Source organism: Hyposmocoma kahamanoa, unplaced genomic scaffold (assembly GCF_003589595.1).
Source record: "Hyposmocoma kahamanoa isolate Upper Pololo Valley unplaced genomic scaffold, ASM358959v1 102, whole genome shotgun sequence".
NCBI lineage: Eukaryota > Metazoa > Arthropoda > Insecta > Lepidoptera > Cosmopterigidae > Hyposmocoma > Hyposmocoma kahamanoa.
The window spans coordinates 16,040,297-16,062,326 of NW_020653337.1; the positions used below are offsets into that span (position 1 = coordinate 16,040,297).

The 22,030-nt window shown below is 33.6% G+C and overlaps 1 protein-coding gene across 1 annotated transcript; it reads right to left on the minus strand.

Moving 5' to 3' along the window:
• Positions 1 to 11,475: 11,475 nt before the first annotated feature.
• Positions 11,476 to 19,782, minus strand: LOC113236839 (class E basic helix-loop-helix protein 22). Its single transcript, XM_026473042.1, has 4 exons — positions 19,449 to 19,782; positions 16,057 to 16,153; positions 14,725 to 14,864; positions 11,476 to 11,797 (listed from the first exon to the last, which is right to left on the minus strand). Exons 1-4 carry the CDS (start codon positions 19,646 to 19,648, stop codon positions 11,650 to 11,652), a joined length of 585 nt encoding a protein of 194 aa, XP_026328827.1. The 5' UTR covers positions 19,649 to 19,782; the 3' UTR covers positions 11,476 to 11,649.
• Positions 19,783 to 22,030: the final 2,248 nt, after the last annotated feature.

Genomic DNA, 22,030 nt, shown 5'->3' on the forward strand with positions numbered 1-22,030 from the left:
TTTTTTTCCCGGGACGCGGAAATAAATAAATCAATCAATTTATTTATTTGACAGAATAAGGTATATTACATTCTCATTTAAAAAAAATCTAGCTTGTTCTACCATAATCGGCATGCAAATATATAATATGTTATATGTTATTCAACTATCCAAAATAATATTATAAATGCGAAAGTAAGTCTGTCTGTTACATTTTTACGTCTAAACCGCTACACCAATATTGATAAATTTTGGTATACATATAGATGGGACCTGGGAGAAGGACATTATTTTTTGTCACAAAATTTTAAAGAGGATACACTAATAAAACTATGAAAACTAGCATATTATAGTGGGCTACTCGAAGTACTTATTTTACGCAGACAAATTCGCGGGCACCAGCTAGTTTACTATAATTATTCATTAATTGTCAAAGAGACTGAAAGCCCTAGTTTGCTTCTTAATGCTTATGATATTCGTGATAACAAACAATTTTGCTATCATTCTTAAGTATAGATAAAAATGTTATTTACCTCCATGACAACTTATTTACATAGGATCCACTAAAACTAACACCATAATTATTATTATATCGAACCACTTAAAATAACAAATTTTTATAACAAAGGGAACGTACGTGCGAACGTACACATACTTATAACAAATTAAAGTAAATAGGTTTGGAAGTCATAGCAGTGAAAAGGCTCTGGCGCAGCATAAATGCCGCGGTTATCCGCCGCCGATTTCCTACGACGCTGGTATTCTGCCAGAACTGTGTTTAAAGAGGCACTCATCATCTCAGACAGTCCTCTGGTTTTATCATTTAATTAAATAAAGATTATAATATACATATATTTTTATTTTATGAGAAAAGCAATGTTATAATATGTGTGTGTGTGTGTGTGTGTGTGTGTGTGTGTGTGTGTGTGTGTGTGCGTGCGTGCGCGTGCGTGCGTGGTGTGTTTGCATGTGTGTGCGCGTGCGTGTGCGTGTGTATCTGTGAATGTGCGTGTTTGTGTGTATGTTCGTGCGTACATGGGTATGTGCGTACGTGCGTTTATAACAACATTTTATGTTACAAGATAGTTATTTCCAAATTTCAAAAATGTATGTATTTATGTTGAGACTATGTAAAATAACTTAATCTTGAATGGGTGTCAATAATCTATTATGTCCCACTGCTGGGCAAAGATGTCCCCCAAAATCTTCCATTGCTCTCTGCCTTTGGTGATCTCCCACCACTCCTTCTCAAACCCATCACGATTGTCCCGCCAACGCCTTCTCAGCCGTTCCCGCCGCCGTCTCTTTCCATCTTGGGGCACCCAAGGAGTGATGACGTTCGCCCACTTTTTGAGTTTTTTTTATAATATAAGGGTGAACAAGTCGTGTGCCTGATAGTACGCTACGCGTCTGCCTTTAACAGTTGCAGTGCCACTCAGACCTTTAATTACACCAGCACTCTTACCCTTCAAAACCGAAAGACAGTAATGCTGACATTACTGCTTAGCGGCAGAAATAGGTAAGGTGCCAGTACTTTCCTCGAAACTCTGCTTTACTGCTACTAAATTCCATAAGGTATAAGGTTGCATCCGACTAACGTGGCCAATCCCAATCCCATTTGAGCTTGACTGTTTTGCGCCCCGCATCAGCAATGCCAGTTATCGAAAGCAGCATTGTGTTGCGTACTTGGTCAATACGCTTAAAGCCCAGAATGCTGCGTTCCATTGCCCTCTGATGGATCTTGAGTTTATAAAAAATACCTTAGGTAAATTATGTTAAGTAACGTCAAGGCTTACGTATGTATATAACGGAGGAATTGCGAAAGCACGAACCCGCATGTACTAATACGTTGTACTAATTATAGAGGTGCACTATCTGCTTACAGGATAGGTAGGCCTTTTGTACATTATTGCTTTGATTGCTATACGTCACTTGGGAATTTGCCTAAATATAACTCTTAAGAGAGTGTAATAAGAATTAAGTGGTTACTCAGACTTATATTGATTTCCTTTGTAAGGATTGTAGAAGTCGCTATACAAACTATGTACGCTCCACCCGTGGGCGGCGTATAAAACAGCATAGAAACCATAGATCATACACTGATAGAAATTTCAAGATGTTTTTTACGATGGGGTTATTTAATTCCAGAAAACTCCAAATCTCAGTTCTATAGTATTACGCTACAATATAATCGTATATAATTGAAATCTTTAAATAGAAAATAGTAATTTATATAATATTAATAGAAATAGTAATTTATTTTTATTGTCAATGTTACATATTTTGATTTTACAATTTTTTGGTACAATTAAGATAGATTAGAAGGATAGATTTAGAAAGCTTTATTCACTTCCATGACTACTTATTTACTAAGTTCCAACTAAAACTATCAATACTATATTAAACCACTGAAATCTACTTTTCTGTTTCTTCAATATTGCATTAATATTTTTTTCACCTCACTAGCTCGGAAAGGCTTTCTTTCTCATTAGAAATTTGCGCGCAACAGCGCTTTTTGCACGCTAGCGTGAAAAAGGTTTTTGAAATTTGAACCTGACGATGGACTGTGGTGCACCTTCCTTTATTCTTTTCCATCCTCTAAGGGTGCACCTAACTTTTCCTTCGATGAAAAAAAAATCATAATTCAACTAGGTACTTGATTTGTCGTACATTATTTATGTAATTTAGATCCATTAGTATATTTTATTCTTATCATAGTTGATATTAAATAGACTACGATTACTAGTTTTGTTTATTAAATTATTTTAATTCGTCGAAGAACTAAAATAATTTCAATAATCACACCAAATTGTGTATAAGCAAGAATAAAAATTGATAAGATGCATTTTTTTTGCATTTTTTTGATGCAAACTTTTGATTAGAAAAATATAGTAAAATTTCCGAATCGCGATTCGTCATAATTACGTACGTACGTACATTAAGTATTTATATAATATTAATCCGTTGGTATATTTTGTCGAAGAATTAAAATAATTTCGTTAACCACATAAAATTATAATACAAAGAAGAAGAAAACGCATATGGTGAAAAAGAACGCACCCAAAACTAAACATATTTTTTTCAAATTTTCATTTTAATCACTTCAATTTCAATACTTTGAGTTGAATTGTACCAATACTTTGAGTTGAATTGTACTGTAATAAATTGAAAAAAAAAAAACAAAACATGAGCGAGACTGAGTCTAGCGGTGATGAAAAACTGATTTGTTATAGTTCAACTGTTTTTCTTTCATCTACCATTTTCCTCGCAATAGTGAGGTGAAAATTGTGTGTTTCGCTCAGCAGCAAAGTTGTTTAGCGTCTCATGGCTTGAAACCCTCGCTACGCTCAGGATTCAATCTTATGGTCGTATTCCAGAACTCTACTCAATGATCAAGTCAGGATTTGAGCAGACTTGAGTATGATTTCAAGCACTGGAAATACGACCCTAATGGCAAGGACTTGAGTATGATTTTCAATGCTTTAAATCGTACTCAAGTCTTGACTTGAGCATTGTGTATAGTTCTAGAATACGACCCATAGACACCTTTGCTTGCTCAAGTTTCAATACAAGCACTCGCGTCAAACAACAACTTTGCAGCCTTGTATAACAAATAACTATTTTCACCTCACAAGCACGAAAAGGCTTTCTTTCTCATTAGAAATCTGCGCGCAAAAGCGTTTTTTCGACGCTAGTGTGGAAAAGTATTTTGAAATTCTAACGATGGACTGTGGTGCACCTAACCTTTTCTTTCGATGAAAAATACATAATGACACTATTGTTGACATTAAATTGACAACGTTAAGTAATTTTGTTTATTAGCATCGTTAATCATTAACCATTAATGTTAACATCGTTCGCTTGCTGAGGTTTCAATACAAGCACTCGCGCCAAACAACAACTTTGCAGTCTTGCATAACAAATAACTATTTCAAGTTAGTCACGGTATTATTGCCCATAAATTGTATTCTAATTTGTGTGTCTGTACCATATAAAAATGTTACCAGTATTTATGAAATAAAGTTCCGGAATTGAAAATAATATAGAGAACAATAAAACTAAAACTACCTTAACTAACTCTTACGTAATATTATAATTACTCGTACATACAGTCGGTCAAGAGCACGTCCAAATTCCAAAGTGTCAAACTTGATGTGCTCTTGGCTGTATTTTCGACATTATGACATAATTATGGTTTTACGCAAAGGCACTAACATGCCCGAGCAAAACACATTGCCAGTGATATATATCGTTAGACCTATCTGTATATAACGTCTACGTCATTTCCAACTACACTGATGTTTATATAAGTTGATATACATATACACCCATAAACAATCTCTACAAACGGGCAAGTGGCGCTATCTCGGGCGAAAAGTTATAACTCTCTCGACAACGTATGTACTGCGCTTGTGGGTTGTGCGTCTGCTTCTTAGCATATAATAGTTTTGCTTCTTGCCGCGATATGGTAGTTAAAAATATTGTTTTACCTAATAAAGGAAATATACCACTATGTAATTGTGATAAGATAATATGTAATATGTGTTGTTGGTGTTGTTTTTACTAGCAGTGAAGCTCCTTGAGAAAGAATTCGTCCAGGGATACTTCCCTGGTATAATAAAATAGGTAAGGTGGCAGTACTACTGCCACCTTACCTATTTCGACCGCCAAGCAGTAATATGAGCATTACTGCGTTCCCGTTTTGAAGGGAAAGGGTGCTCATGGGACTTGTCAACTTATGTCTCAGGTTGACAGGCGCAGTGGCAGTGCCCCTGATATCTTTTCCACCACCAGCAGGCGTACTATACTTGTTCGTTCTTCACTTGGTATTATAAAAAAATTCGTATACTACACCAAATTCACTACTTTCTAATCGATTAAAGAAAAATTTCTTGATATTATAGATGTAGTAGATGTAAGATTATTACGACATTATCTTTAGACGTCATTCCAGATAATTGTTTATAATACTAAAGATACTTGTTTATGCGTAAATACGCTTAAACAACTGCGCAAATACGCGAAACAATGATGGCGTGACGTAATCCTTACAATAATTCGAACGTTATTCGTCACATTCCTAAGTGCCTATTTATGTAAATTTATGCAACATTTTTAAATTGCGTTGACAGCTGTACAGAAGACATTTTCTTATGTAATATTTGTGAACTAAGCTGAAATCGACAATAGATGAAGGGCACCACTAGTATTTATGTGGTCTGTGAAGGCACCGCTAAAAAGCTAAAGAAGAACTGCTGAACGTGCGAACATCTTTCCCTTTAATCCAAATAATACAAGATACTTTCCAATACTTCTAAATTTAGGTGAGGTAACATATTAGATAGTAAGGGTAGTCTCAGGTTGTGACCATAGATATAGGATATATATCTATGGTTGTGACCAATGTAATCTTTGTTGTTTTGGCAACATTGGCTTATCGACGAATATCGCTGGATCAAACAACAATCATTCGACAATCGATCGATAAAGGATCGACTTAGGTAGTCGATACTACCTCAGCCGAATTAAAATTTTTCCCGTACTTAATAGGTACGATTCATTTTGCTTGAGTCAAGCTGAGGTAGTGTAGTGTAGACCATTAAGAGTCGATACTTTTTCAGCCGAATTCAAATTTTTCCCGTAATCAATAAATATCCTCAATTCTACTATATATTTTTTCCAAAGTGATATTGATTAACATTTTCAACATTTGAACATTTTTATTATTATGCAGAATCAACCCATTTGAGGTTGTATAGATTCTTAACTTAGAATAATAACGCATAGAATGATAGTTTCCTATCAAACGAACTGTCACAAGTGAGGCAAAAATCAAATTCATGTAGGCTAGTTTTAGTAGTAGGTTAATTTTCGGTTTTAGTGAATATTTATATAAAAACACAAGTTGAAACGCGTTACTTCCTTGTGGAATGTGATGTTAGTATCTATTGTTTGTTTGTCTGACGTATTTTTACACTCATTTACAGTTTTACACACATTTCGTAATTTTTAGCTAAAATTCTTGATCTGTTCGCAGTGCAAGTTGACCTTGAGTACTAAAAGCCCGCCCGCTCGTGTGCCTACATTGGGCGCGCTTCAATTTGCCTCACATAGCGTGTGCGGACTAGGTTTCTATGCGTTATTATTCTAAGATTCTTAACGATTAACTTGAACGACAAAGGAGTAGAGACGGATCGATACTATTAACGTGATGATCGATTGAAACGAGGAATTGTCTTTATGTTGGGGCTTGTAAGAATAGTCGACCGACGTTGTCTCATCTCATTCTGTCAACGACCAATGGTATCGTTTGACCATACATACATGTATTGGTTGGTATAATAACATCCTCATGTGTCTTACTCGCATTTGTCACCACATTTGTTTGTTATTATGATGCCGACCACCAACAGAAATGTAGTAGATCTTTTTGTTACATTTTATCCTTGTCCTTGACGTAACCGGTTTCTTCATTCATTCACGGAACTTGCAAACACAGGGCCTACCATAACCTTTCTAAAAACAATCTTATTTCAATGTAAGCTTAAAGCAAGCGTATTATAATATTACTCATATTCGTACCATGACAAACATGTCAACCAAGTAATGTATTATTGATAGAGTGATTGAAAGAACGAATGATTTCCCAATATTGTCTATTCCTTACAAAAATAGGAAAGAGATAACTACATAGCTATATAACTATATATATATATATATATATATATATATATATATATATATATATATTATAAGTATTGGAATTGGATTGGATTATATATATATATATATATATATATGTATATATATATAGATAAATATAATGCCATCTCTTTCTTTTTTGATGTTCCGAATCGTGTTATCGTAGTATAATGTTTAAGTACTTAATGGTATTTACATTCAGAGAATTTTGACAGTTAAGAAAAGAAAAGTATGTAATAATACAATCTATTAAAATTATGTTGTTTTTAATAATTATTCCGCATTTTCATGAACAAAAATAAATAAAACAAGCTGAGTCTTGATAGTCACGTATTCAATTCGGAACTATAGTCTAGTGTCAACTGTTAGTTTCGTCAAGGAGCTTAGAGATGGCGCGGTTATAATTTTACGAAATAAACTTCGCGTATTTTTGTTTAACGAAAAATTATTTACTATGTTCTAATAAACAAAAAATAAACAAAATATTGAAGAGATATATGTAAATAAATAAGTTCAACTTAACTTTGAATCATTACAAATCAATATTAAGACAATAAAACTGAAAATAATATTGTTTCCATTGCATCCATGTAACTATTTTAAGATAGCTAAATTTGACATAAGAATAATATAACTTTAATGTTAAAGTCACGTCATGGTATGAATAGTGAATGAATAGTCACAAAGCTGCCAATAAAACATCATAGTTTTAACATTACATTAAGCTTACTTCAAGTGCGTTACGTACGAAAAGTCAATGTAAGGTTGAAGTAATATTGTTTTAAGAGGTTGTGGTAGGCTCCCAGAGTGAATGAATAGTCACAAAGCTGCCAAAAAAACTTCATAGTTTTACATTAGTTTTAACTTTACAATAAGCTTACTTCAAGCGCGTTATGGTACGAAAAGTCAATGTAAGGTTAAAGTAATATTGTGTTAAGAGGTTGTGACAGGCCCCCGGACTACCTACTATTCAATAATGAAACTACAATATTTATAATACGCTATAATATAATTATATCTCAAATCACATAGTTGTAATTATTGCTAACAATCACATTTTAGATTAGTTTTTAAATTTACATCTTCAAAAATGGGCGTTTATATATTTCTACTTGAAGTTTAGAAAAAGGTTGTGTTCATACAATGAACGAAGGTTTACTCTGTAATACTTTATTGAATATTTAAGATACATGTAGAGACGATTTTATTTTATATTATAAAAAAGACCCTAAAATAATTGTTTTAAATTATTGTGTTGTGCACATTTGCTGCAACCTGTAATGGCACTCAGAAGTAAAGTATAAAAACGACAATTCTATATGCTGCGCTGCAACCGCCGTCATGGAAAATGACAGCTGATTTTCAGTTCAATTTGTTTCCAGGTAAATTCTTATGATGTACGCTTCTAAACCTTTTAAGAAGTTTCGTTATCGAATTTATTTGAAGTAATAATATATGTACAATCTACGAGTAAGTATTTAATTTATATGTAACCTTATTTGAAATCTTAAGGCAGTTGTACAGGATTTAACTTTGCAATATTACAAAATTATACAGGTTTGTTTTTGCGTTACCGACTAGACGTTGATATTAATTGTCGTGAAATCAGACAGAAACACAACCGAACCATGATAAAAATTTGGAACTTGAGCAACGACAGAGATCGATCAACAACTAAAACAATCGGTCAACAACTGAAATGGTGCGCCCAGACACAACGGATAGTATTGATATCGCTTTGTTTAAAATAAGTACAGTCCGTGTCCCTACATATTTGACCTCTAACAGACTTTTTGGTTCTTAGAGCAATTACATATGCAGCAGAAAAGGGTTAGAGTTTTGCTGAAAAATACTACATTTTTTTAGGTCACTAAGTTATACTAAAATCAATTTTCAACTCACTAGGTAAATATTAACTTTATTTATGCTCTGAGCCAAAAGTTCATTTAGAGGATCAGGAGTCTTGGGCCACTTAGGGTCGTATTCCAGAACTCTACTCAATGCTCAAGTCAGGATTTGAGCAGACTTGAGTATGATTTCAAGCACTGGAAATACGACCCTAATGGCAAGGATTTGAGTATGATTTTCAGTGCTCACTGCAATACTCAAGTCCTGACTTGAGTATTGAGTAGAGTTCCGGAATACGACCCTTAATGTATGTGAATGTAAAATAAATATAAAATAATTTTATCTAAATTCGTGTGATGAACCACATCTACAAACCCAAAGAATAAGTTAATAATTGAGTTGAAATTTGTAATATCAAAGATGCCAGTTTATGATCCTAATTATACATATAAGATTCAAGAGCAACCGGTCGATAAAGTATACAAAATAGGTGTTTTAAAATTTACATGAAAAACGACTAAATGTCAACTCACACAAGCAGCATTCCGATTGAATCGCAACTGCAGAACAGCGGTTGGAATGCAAGATAAAAGTAGTTTGGATGCAGTAGGCGCGACTGCGCATCGACTACACGCTAGCTGTACTACCATTCGGCATTTGGGAGGCAGCCGCAAAGGCCCTAGTTTCAAATTTCAACAAAAACACAATATGTCATACATTACTATGTTATCGTTGATTATCATAATCCATTCCACTTCTGACCACAATCTTACATATCTTTCCTTTATAAACGTCATAAATACCAGCTATTAAATAAATAAATTCCACAGTTATTTTATACTTCTAGGTACGAGTAATACATTAAAATACTACTAACTACTTCTTTTGGCACGTGGATCCACAGTCGCTCTCTATGTACTCTTTTATTATAGAGAGTGAAATTATCTTAATTACTAGTCTATCTACTCGTGTAACTATCTATTTAAGAAAAATCTGATCATAACTAGACTTAAACGCCATTTCCAGTCTTTTCAGGAAAAATGCTTCAGTATAATATAAAAGTAATGAGTAGTGCCAGTGCGAATGCGAGCTCGCTTTTGTGTGTGTCTGTGTTCACATAATGTGTATAGATTTTTGGATAAAGATATAAATTTTAATAAACGTAGCCAACTCTATTTATGATGATATATAAATACTACAAAATTATTAGCAAATAACCAATTGACTGTACAATATTCAATATTCCTGAAAAGGCTCGATTCGTTTACTTCTGATGCACCTTTATGGACGTCTAGAAAAGTGCTTTGACTTTTAAGCAACATGTTTAACACAACATGTAATTATGCCTCAATGCTCTAGGAATTAGAGCAGAATAAGTCGCTGCGGCAGGTACCTACTCTTTAAAATGAACAACTTAAAAGTATATATGAACAACTTAATTTGATTGATTACTTATTCAGATTTTATTACCAACAGGTAATAAAATTAAGTGGTCAATCTTTTAATTCGCACCTTAATTGCTGCGCTTAAAAATCTCTCTTTGGAATAACCGCCAGCATAATTATAATATTTGGAGTAAAGTACCTCCACCAAGTCGACCACGCTCTGAGCTATTACACAGAAGGCTGTATATGTACGGACATTGAAAAAATAAAATTAGATTATGGTTACATTGAGTTAAATAAATAAAGCATTATTTATTACTAATTTTATGCAAAAATTGGTTTCATTAAGTATATTAATACCGAATATTTTATAGTACTAATAATATTTTAAACATTTAGGTACCCTACGTAGGTTACACAAGGACAAAATGTATACAAGGTGATTGCAAACCTTTGAACAGATAGTTTGGTAACGTAAACAGAATAAGAATTTGAAAAGTAAACACGTAAACACGTGAAATATTAAAAAAAAGCTTATTTAATATAATAATATAATAAAGGTTTTGGAATGAAAATTTATTCTGATTTCGATACCAAATAACTACTTTAGGTTTGCAGTCAACTACCTAATACATAATACTATAAGATAATATATGCTATTCAACTGAGCACTAGCAGGCAAGTTTAGTTTACATCGCGAAGAGAGCCTTCGATAGAACCTAACACTAAAATTATGTGAATTTGGACAAAATGCGGGGTGAATTGTGTTAGTTACTCTTGTCTAATTCAATGAGGTTTATTTTAAATATTAAAAATAAGATAATATTCAATGATAGTGTAATAAATGTTACTTTACTAGTATGTATCTATTCTCCCTTAGGGCTCTATTGACTCCGTTCGGTCTTATGGTAATATACAATGAAACATAGACAATCATAACTACCCAAGATTATAAATTATGTAAAATATTGATAAGAAAAAATTACATTCTACTTAATATCTTGACACACGTCTTTCTATCTTAAGTATAACTTTACTTCTTCTTCTTCTTCTAACTTAGGTTATTAATTGACTACCTCGCTTTTTTAAGTACAATAAATATTGTAGCCATATATAAAAACCCTACAATTAATAATACTGCTGACGGCAGATGCAACTTTAGACTAATAAAATAAATTTCTTTACCTAACTAATTATGACTTGTTTACGTGACAAATATATTTACAAATAAATAAATTTAATTCTAGCAAATAGACTTATCTACTTATATTTCTAATGAGCCAATAATTACTTATGTATTTGCGTAAATGGTAGAAAGAGAAACTTAGTTTAAATCAATTTTATCACTTAATGATCCAACTGGTTCCTATTTATTATTTTATTCACTTGGTGTTTTCGGATTGAACCTATAAATTGAAGAACCAATTGAACAAATAAAGTTTTATGACATAGCACGAAAAAGCGCGACTTGCGCGAGAGCGACATGAAGCGCGACATCTCTGCGAGAGTAGCCGTATCTCGCGCTTTATGTCGCTCTCGCGTAAGTCGCGTCGTATCGTGCTAGCCCTACAGGAGTTCTTTCTTCTTGTTTACTGTAAAATTATTTGCCTTTACTGACATTAAATATGAATTGCTACAATATAATAATAATATTATAATTCTAACCTAAACTATTGCAAATTTAAAGACAGTTCAAGTTTGTCGGTGAATACGGTTCAAGTTTGACCTGTGGATCTCAAGAAGGCGGCTCGGGGGGTGGAGCCGGGGGACCCGGTGCGGGGGGCTGGAGGAGCTTGGCTGCTGCCGGGAATCCGGACAGATCGAACCCTGGTGGCGGGACTATGCCTGCTGCTGTAGCTGTGCCTTGGAGATAGGCTACTAACCTGAAAATGCATTAATCTTAAACTGAAAATATCTTTTTTAGACAATAAATAAAAATATATTACAAAGCGTAATTTTCTGAATCCTACTGCCAATAGAGAAGGCAGATTAAATTTAAAACATTTGCTATATTTAAGCAAAAATAATAAATGTATTGTACATTTAAAATAAGGAATTATTAAGATTTTTTTGGGTTCTGTTTTGAGCATGTGCAGAAACTTTCCGATGCTTCAGTAAAAATTTGAAAAATTATAGTTAAGTTGTGTTTCAACTATCTCTAATATTTGAGGAACTTGAATCTAATGGCATATAATACATGAAAAACAAAACGAATTTCTCTGTCTGAAGTTAGCAGATACCACTTTTGGCGACGAGATTTATTCGAAGACATTTTTAGGTTGTGTAGAAGTTGGTTTACGATATTTAGAATTGAAGATTAGTTTTGATCGACAATATTTATTTTATAAAAAAATATCATAATAATAGCCTCGTATTCTATGGGTACCACAAAGTAGGTAACTTATTATATACGTAGTTATTGCTCATTGCTATAGAAATCAATTGTATATGCTCCAATTGAAACAAGCTTATCTACTTTTAAATGTTAGAACTGGAAGTTTGGAAAACACCAATTATGTCCTGTCTGTTCATTTTATCGATTTTTTATGTACAGTCGACGCCCTAAGATACTTGACTCCCTAGCCGATATTTTGGTTCCAAGATCATGGCTTACCAAAGTATAAAAACTATAACCACCGGCGGCGCACTATGGGGAACCGCCTAAGAGAGCCATGCCATAAATGGTTTTCCCAAAAGTCTGCGGAGCTAGATGTATTGTACCTCAAATTAAAGCTAAGAGATTAATCTATACAAATATACATCATTTAAACTTCTGTCTGTTACTATATCATGGCATAGAGCAGCCAAATATGCGGAATGAAAAAATGTTTAAAATAATTTAAATTTGTGATTTGTTCAATATGAAATTATAGTGACATAGCAATAGTAATAATACAAGTGTTATACCATTTTGGAACGCTGAAAATAAGCACTATTTTCTGAAGCACATGTATATAATCTGCTTTCGTAAATATACCCATCAGCTATGTACATCTCGTTATATGCTAATTTTGCTTATCTTTAATATTCAATTCTAGAGTTTTGACTGTTGCCGAAATTTGGCGGTGCTCTATAAATAGTGTTGTTTCATAGGCAAACTAACAAATTTATATTAGAATAAAAAAAACCTTGCGGTTTTCTTGCGTAACATACGCTAACGAAGTCATTTTCGTTTGTTGATATGGCTTTTATATTATATTTTATACAATGTGGTTATTATTTAGGTAACATATATAGAATTTCTCATCGTATTTTTGTTCACATATACAATTTACTATGATAAAATTATCGAAAACCGCGCATAGTGGTAGGCTGTTTATATCAAACCATTTCACACGCACGCTTCACATCAATATTATGTATAAATAGCACCTTTGCTTATATATAAATAAAAATTACACTTTTTTATGTGTTATTGTTGTTACTGAAAGGGTATTACTTAATATCTTTCTGCAGTGAGTGAATTTTTTTGCACCAGACGCGACTTATGTCTCGTGTTAATTGAAAGTGATATGAATTATGTTGTCGCTATCACAAATTATATACGCGATAATCGGTATTCGAAGTCAAATATTGCAAAAATTGTCGCAAATATTAAAAAAAGATCTAATTTCTCAATTTCTTCAACGGTTCACCAAATCTGGTAGAAAAAAGAACAATTCTTAAGCCAAAATAGTGCGTGGTTGGATGGCATATACAGCGTGAATCTGTGCGACTCATGTCGTTTTTCCACACATCTTTATCTAACACACAGTCTTCAATTTTGTAATATAGCCTTTGTAATTGCTTTTGATTTCTTTTTCATTCTTAAAAACGTTAAGTTTAAAAAAGGTTAAAAAAGTTACGTTGTTAAAAATATGTTAAAACCCACAAAATGAATATTAATTAAAAGCACATATATTCAAGAATGTCCAAAAAAAAAAATCACGTAATTATCTTTCAACACTTGGAAGTTATAGATTTATGACACGACAATGGCTCAATCTCCCCATAGTGCGGCGTATAGAAATAACATATGGCTAGATTTATACAAAACTATGTGTACCTTACAATGGTTTGTATCGCTTTGTTGTGGGTACTGGGAATTATAGAATAAAAAAAAAATATTTTTATATAAAAATGTATGTTAGTGCAAAATATTTGTATGTTTTGTATTTATTGTTTATCACCCAGAGATCTATTTCAGTGCTATTCCTACTACAACTGACCGCGTAGGGATAGCGCACGAGTATAATGATATGATATTTATTTTGTAAGAAAGTCTGACAATAACCTAGTAAATCTTAACCAGGTCATTGTCAGACTTTCATACAAATAAAAGTATGTTTAATATAAAATCTTTATTGCACTGTTATTTTAATTTTTTTACGTAAAATAATAATGGTTTAAGTGTATAATTTAAAAGTAATGTAGTTTTTTACGAAAACGTCCATTAACTGGGTCAGATTAATAGGCCATGATCTTTGTATTGTGTATTTAAGTAAGCATATATTAAATATGAAGTTGCCTTAAGAAGTTTAGTGTCTTAAAACGTCTTAACACTAATAATGCAATCGGAAGTAATATCACGAATTTTATGGCTGTGAGCCATTAAAGGTTAAGTTTGTTTAATACTTATCTATTCAGAACCAAATGTTCGGTTAGAGGGTCAGGTATCTGAGGACATGGACTGTACCTAGTACCTACATACATATATTTATATCCACATCAATATTAAAAAAGTCTCACAGCTAATTACGATATTTGTCGAATATGATGTGGAAATTAAACCCATACTTGCAAAATAAGTTCCGTATTTTTTTATTCGTACCTTCGCAATTCCTCAAGAGCGCTGGCTTGCATAAGAATGTAGTTCTTGGCAAGCAGCAGAGTTGCAATTTTGGACAGTTTGCGGACGGATGGCGAGTGTGCGTACGGAATAACAGATCTCAGATCATCCAACGCGTCGTTCTGAAAATCGATAAATACAACAATATAAGTCAGTTACTTTGAGAATATTTTTTTTAAATTATGGTTTATCTTTCTACTGAATCTACTTTTAACTCCTTGACAAGCGATCAATTTCTTCAACCCATCAAAAAATATTAGTCTATAAAAGCCTCTATTTCAGTTATCACTTCCTCGTTTGATGCAAATAGGTAAAAATAACCTTAGTACAGAGTAGAAAAAAACCGACCTCAAAAGTTCGTGGAATTACATCTATTTGTCAAGTTTTATAGAAATTGGTTAACGGAAAGAACGCGAACCGGGTACATCACCTAGTTTGCCACTCTTAGCTTCATACCAACAAAAAAAGAATTCTCAAAATCGGTTCATAAATGAGTTATCGCATAACATACATTCAAAAAATTATGTCGAATTGAGAACCTCCTCCTTTTTTTTAAGTGGGGTTAAATCTGGTGAATATGGGGGATGTGTCAATATCATAATTCGACAAGTTTTGATGTTCTGATTACTGATGAGAAACTGAATACTCGAATTTCCGATTTTTCCATCTTCAAAAAATATATCGACGTCATTTCTCTGTCATATCTTTTTTATTTCCAATTTTCACTTTTGTACTTATTTAAAAAAAAAGTACCTAATGTCAGTTGCTTAGTAAGAAATATAAATAAATAAAAAAAAAATATTTTATTTAACCTTGATTTGTCACGCATTTAACAAACCGTCTCTCGTAATTGCATCTCCAGTCACTCGACGCGACAGTTTTTGGAAAACCATTATATTGTGTGACAATTCTCGAAAATACTTCGTGTCGGTATTGCATCGCATTGTATAAAGTGATTTGAGATTTCAGCACTAAATAACTTTTTTTATCAAGCAATGGGACGAACAAGCTGTGTGCTTGGTGGTAAGCGATATGCCTATTAAATAAAAGAGCTTTAAATCGCGAATAGATCTAAAGTTCACTGCCACTGCGCCCGTCATACTCTAAGACGATAAATTGACAAGTCCCATGTGTCTGTGATTTCACCAGCACCCATGTAATGCACACATTACTGTTTGCGGCAGAAATAGGTAAGGTAATAAGAGCAGTACTTCCCGGAACGAACTTTCTATGGTTGTGGTGTTGTTCGAACGAAATAGCTTTAATTAATAACTTAAGACATATCATAAGGCTATGCGAATAACTTCCACTAACCAAATCATGCATTCTTCTTCGTTCTCTTGCATTTATATTCAGTCGTACGGTTTTCCCTTGCCTCATCTTTTGTTTCCCCTTGCCCTCGCCGATGGGTCTGAAATGATTTAAAATATTGTTTAGTTATCTATTCAAGTTATATACCAATGGCTTTTTAGAACAGTGACCTATCTCAAAAACGAATTCTTCTAGACGCAGATTTCAAAAATTAAGACGTATATGGCGCATAAAGCCGACGATTCGTAGACTAACGTTGTTATATGATTGCCACATTTCATTTTGAACACAAAAACATTCAAAATATTGTGTGAAACAGTAAAAAAGGGACTATTTTGTTTTGTGTCACTTTTCTTGGAAAATAACAACGTGCATTTTTTTGAATAGGCTGCAATGTATATAACCATCAATACATATATAATACATCAATGTGTTACTCTGACCCCAACGTAAGCAACTAAAGCACTTGTGTTATGGAAATCGGAAACAACGACAGTACCAAACACACAGACTCGAGTACAGTGCGATGTCCAAGTGTCGGCGTAGTTGTCACCTACTTCTTCTCCACAGAAAAGTATCAACAACGTACTGAGAACATTTGGAGATTCACATTGATCATTTTATATTGAATCAATATAAACTCAACATCAAGAAGAAGTAGCGGCAATTTGTTTAATAAGAGTCAAATTTAAAAAGAACGTAATCTCGCAAATATTTTAGGGATAGTATCGTCACTTTACGTAGTTAAAGTAAACTAAATCAGTCTACTATAAACGACAATAACATCGTAAAGGCCTACTAAATCAATGCTTTACGAGAACAATGAACGGGTAGCGGAACAAGTGCTATAATTCTTCAAACCCACAATGGATTGGTTTATACGTCCGACCGTCCAAACGGGGGACAAGGGTGACATTGCTTATGAATTGGCTAGAAAGGCCATTATTTAAACACAAGTAATTTCTATAATTTGGATTGGTACGTAGAGGGCTTTTACTTATTTGTTAATTTATTATATAGACAGCAGAACGGATAACAGTTAAAATACTTTTGATAAGAGTTAAATAAGTTATTACAAAGTTCCGTACCAGATTGTATTTCTACTTATATTGATACATCATTGTAAGGTAACAAGAAAGATTTACTGTTCATGATTTGTTGATAATTTACTTAATTAATAATTTAATTAATATACTTTTTTACTTAACACTTAATACAAAAGTTTTATTAGTAATTTAAAAAATTTAAACTGAAAACAATAAGGTGACAAATTTGCTTCATAGTAATTAACTAAGTGTCTAGGAGTGAGAAGATACTAGTCACGCAGGTGAGATGAATGTATGAATGTGCAGATGAGACTGAAAAACCACAATAATAAAAATAAAGTAGTAAAAACTAGTAAAAATACCTATAAGCTATATAGATTTTAAGACTTTCGTGGTTATTCACTAAATGATTATCACCAGTATCAGGTTTCTTACCACGGTATGACTTCTTTTTATTTTCCCGATATTTCGGAACGGTTGCACGCTCCATGGTCACGGGTTGACTCTGTCGACATTGTCAACCCGTGACCATGGAGCGTGCAACCGTTCGGAAATATCGGGAAAATAAAAAGAAGTCATACCGTGGTAAGAAACCTGATACTAGTGATAATCATTTACATATAAGCTTTTGTCATGTATTATATTCTTTAAAGTAAGAGGATGCAAATGCAGTAGGTATTTTATTTTATACAATTTCATGTATAAAAGGCATTAACTATAAAAGCCACGAACTGCCTCCGCGGCCGAATGGTTACAATGCCGGACTGCCACGCAGAGGTCCCAGGTTCGATTTCCGGGCCAGGATAAATATTTGTGTGGCCTGCATTTATTTATCTCGTGAGTTTGGGTGTAATTTGTGGTTATCTATGTGTGTGTCCATGTTTCCCTAGTGCGGGGCTATGTTGAGTGTGTGCGTTATTATTATTATTAACACAACCTATATTCTGAAAAACGGTTTTTGTTGAATTCTATTGCATGAAATCAAAGAAGTTTCTCATTAGAACAACAACGACATTATCAAATCAGTTAATTACCTTACTTGTATAGTATACTCGACATCTAAGTATTTTAAAAAGTACGTAGACAATTTTGTCTAGTCGTCATGACTCTATGGTAAAAATGGTAATTGAAAATGATGGTCGCCCGGGAACAAAACATGTACTTGTGCAAGGGAGGGAGTTTGTCCACTTGCACACTGGAGGGAGTTTATGCCATTGTATATGGATGGAGTTTATCCCATTGTGCACAGATGTTCACAACTGCATGCTACTCTTGGACATGTGTGCGGATAGATATTGATATTATTTTAGCGCGTATTGTGTCCATTGTAATTTTTAATTAACCTGAATTTAAAAGTAAAGTTCTGTGTTCCAAAACTTTGATAAATTTACAATTTAGGTTTTTTCCTTTCGTCATCTGTTTCGCCCTTTTCCATGGGAAACATAAAATGAGTATTTTCAGAATTCATGGAACATATGTTGTTTTTTCTAATGATAGAAACGCCATGTTAAGAAATTTCCGGCTATTAACAATCTTTTTAGCTAAATTTACTTTCATAATGTTGTATTTTTTACGTCTTAGCATGCGGCATAGTTAAATTTGCAACATATTTGCAAAGGGAGAAGTGCCGTTGTCCGTACATGTAGTAAAAATCTATTTCAAAGCACGTAAGTAGGTTATTATGTATCTGAATTATTTAAGCATTTTATTTATTTAGGGCTCTATCAAATGTGACATCGAAGTGATTAGATAACTTCACGATTAATAATTATTTTCCATGCTTTCATTAAATTTTTGATCTACTCAGTTGAAGTTCTAAATCGCATGCGCTGTTTCAGATTATCGGGAGATAAAAACAGAGAATTACGGCTCAAACGCTAACCTTAGACAATAAGAAACTCTGAAACTGTAATGGTAACAGATCAAACTCCTACCTGAGGAGATTTAAAGACTAACAACTACTTCTCCAAAAAATAAGTTTAGACACCCAAGGGTGGTGTCACATTGCCAGCCTCTCAGACGCGATATCCCTGGGCGCGGCACTTGACAAAATTTTCTTCTTGTAATTAGATGAGTTAAAGAGTTTTTCTTCCATATTAAGCGTATATTGTGTGAATGTGCTTTTGTGTCAAAAAAAAAACGCCCGAACTAAAAACAAATAGCGAAATAGGTACGATTCCATAATGGAAATGTTTTCACGGGTATAACTATTGATATCTTCGTACCGACAAGAGGCAGACAACGACGTTTATTTTGGCATTTGGCTAATGTACACAGACGTTCAAATCAAAACAACGATTTCAAATTATAAACAGACCAGGTTCACTGTGTTTTGACAATGGTACTAACCTTTGAGCATAACTGGTCCCAGGCTCAGGTTGATTTTCATCAGTTGGGTAACAGTGCTGGGGTGGTGGGGGCTGTCCTCCTTGCATGTAAAAGCCTCCAAGACCAACAGCCCCCAGCGGGGTTCTTCTTCCCGGCACTGACTGTGGAGGGGAATGAGATTCGCCCAACGGCACACCATCCCAAGACCTACGCCCCTCCATTTTTTAAAATATTTAATACATAACACTGGCCCTAATTAAAATAATAAAATAATAACTTTTAAAACAGAACGGCATTGACGGACGTTTGAATTTGGAGCCGGGTTGACAGACAGTGCAGCGACGGCAGCGTGGAGAGGCGGTCCATAATCGATCGCGGTACGCAGCTGGGGTGCGCACCCCTCACATCTCTGTAGAGCATTGTTCTCCGAACGTGATTTATTTTCGCGGCGCACGTTTGACCGACTGCCTAAACGAAACGCTAGTTATGATACATCGACCGGTAATTGAGTTAAATTATTCGTATTGCGTTTTAAGTATATGCAAAAAATCTAACTTTAATTTTTAATATACAACAGGAAAAATAGGTAATCTTTTAAGCGTCGTGTGAACGTAAAGAATTTTCATACAGCAGTAGTTTATCTGAGGCGCCTGTAGTATCATAATTCAATCCATAGATGATTCATTCGTTTCACAAGTGGATTAATAGAAACTACACTTTATAAACATCAACGTCGAGCATTTTCATCATCCATACGCATAATGTACATTGAATGTGTTTTGGGTGATGGAATTTCCAATCGACACGAGGAATTTTCGATTTTTTATTTTAATATGTTTAATTTCTTGTTTTCAATAGGTACTTCTATCTCGTTAGAAAAGTTTTGGCGCCATAACAAGATGTCATTAAAAAAAATTTACATTACATACGTTGCATTGGTCCCAAAGTAAGTAACAAAAGTACTTGTGTTATGGAAATCGGAAACAACGGCGGTACCACAAACAATCAGACCCGAGACATTATAGAAAAGTTAGTTTTTCTACATTGTCCCGGCCGGGGATCGTACCCGAGACCTCAGAGATGGCAACACTATGAAAATCGGTGTGCAAGCCACTGGACTACAGAAATCGTCAATGATCGTTTAGAAAAAAAAGAAGAAAAATTGTTATTTCTCTTCCTTTTTAAAAATATTCCTTAAGAGTACATGATATCAAATTGCCATTCCCAATTCATGTCACTGGCTTTCACCAAAATTAGGTAAATTAAAAAAATAAAATGACATAAATAATATATTAGGAAACATTTATTTTTTAAAGCTATTGAGTTCAAGATATTTACAACTTATTCCAATCAGTTCCGACTTTATTTTAGTCTGTTTATCAATTTACATTCACCGCTGCGTATTCCATAGAGAAAGCCATATAATATTATCATTTTGTATTCTAAACAAGTTGGTACAACAATCTAATATTAATTCTTATAGATCCTCTTCTCCTTCTAAATTGATAATTCATTCAAAAAGATTTCACCCATTGTTCAACATTAGTAACATCTGGCAATTCATTTCAACATTTGGATCATCGCAATACAATTTAAATTTCCTGACTACATTTAATAATAATGTTCACTTAACTTTCTGATCATTCAATAATTTGGTCAGTATAAATAGCACGCAGTACAACTATGTTTTAAATATCTCTTGGCAATCTTCGGATTTCCGAAAGCACATGAACACATATTTCCGTGTCTAGTGATTATTAAAGCTCCCATATGGAATGATTTGTCTTCACGATCCATCGTTACAGACTGATCGAAACGACGAATCGATAGTGTCGTTATCGATTAACTTTAAGGCCAAGGGAGTAGCGACGGATCGGACAATCGTATGATTGTCGACGAGAAATCATCTGCATATGAGGCTCTTTACGTTTATCATAATATGTAATAATTTGTATTTAGAACTACCATAGATTTAGTACATAGTTACCTATATACTAAGTCTATGAGATCTACGTACGAAAATATTCCACCATTCTAAGGGTGGCAAACTAGGGGATGAATCTGGTTTCGTGCACTTTTCGGTAACCGATTTCAATAAAACTTGGCAAATAGATGTAATTCCACGAACTTTTGAGGTCGGTTTTTTAGCACTCTGTACTGAGATTATTATAATAACATTTATATTCCTTGTAATATACCAAACAAGTTAACAGAAATATAAGCTAAACAAAGTATAGTAGTAGCTTCTATACCCTTATTTTAAGTCAATTATGTGCGTTCGATATGCACCAATTGCACAGGACAAATCGGACGCGAACGCGGAAAAACACGAAGATTGCCGAAAGACAATCCTATATGCGATAACTACATGTAGCTCTGGTTATCTTGTACGTACTTACATGTGACGGACTATCAACATTAACTTTCAATAACTTTAAAAGATACCATTGACCAATTCATTTTGAACCGCCTTTTGTCACCATGTCTTTTCACAGCCTTTAACCTATAATGACTAGAAATGACTAAACTCACGGCATTGCCACGTTTCTCATGATACACATATTGTTACATTTGCAATTAATACACTATATACATAAACATAA

Coding starts and splice junctions, on each gene's coding strand:
- LOC113236839 (XM_026473042.1), bottom strand. CDS start 19,648: ATGGAGGGGCGTAGGTCTTGGGATGGTGTGCCGTTGGGCGAATCTCAT. Junction 14,865..16,056: donor GAAGAAGAATGCATGATTTG/GTTAGTGGAAGT, acceptor ATCGATTTTCAG/AACGACGCGTTGGATGATCT. Junction 11,798..14,724: donor GCTCTTGAGGAATTGCGAAG/GTACGAATAAAA, acceptor ATGCATTTTCAG/GTTAGTAGCCTATCTCCAAG.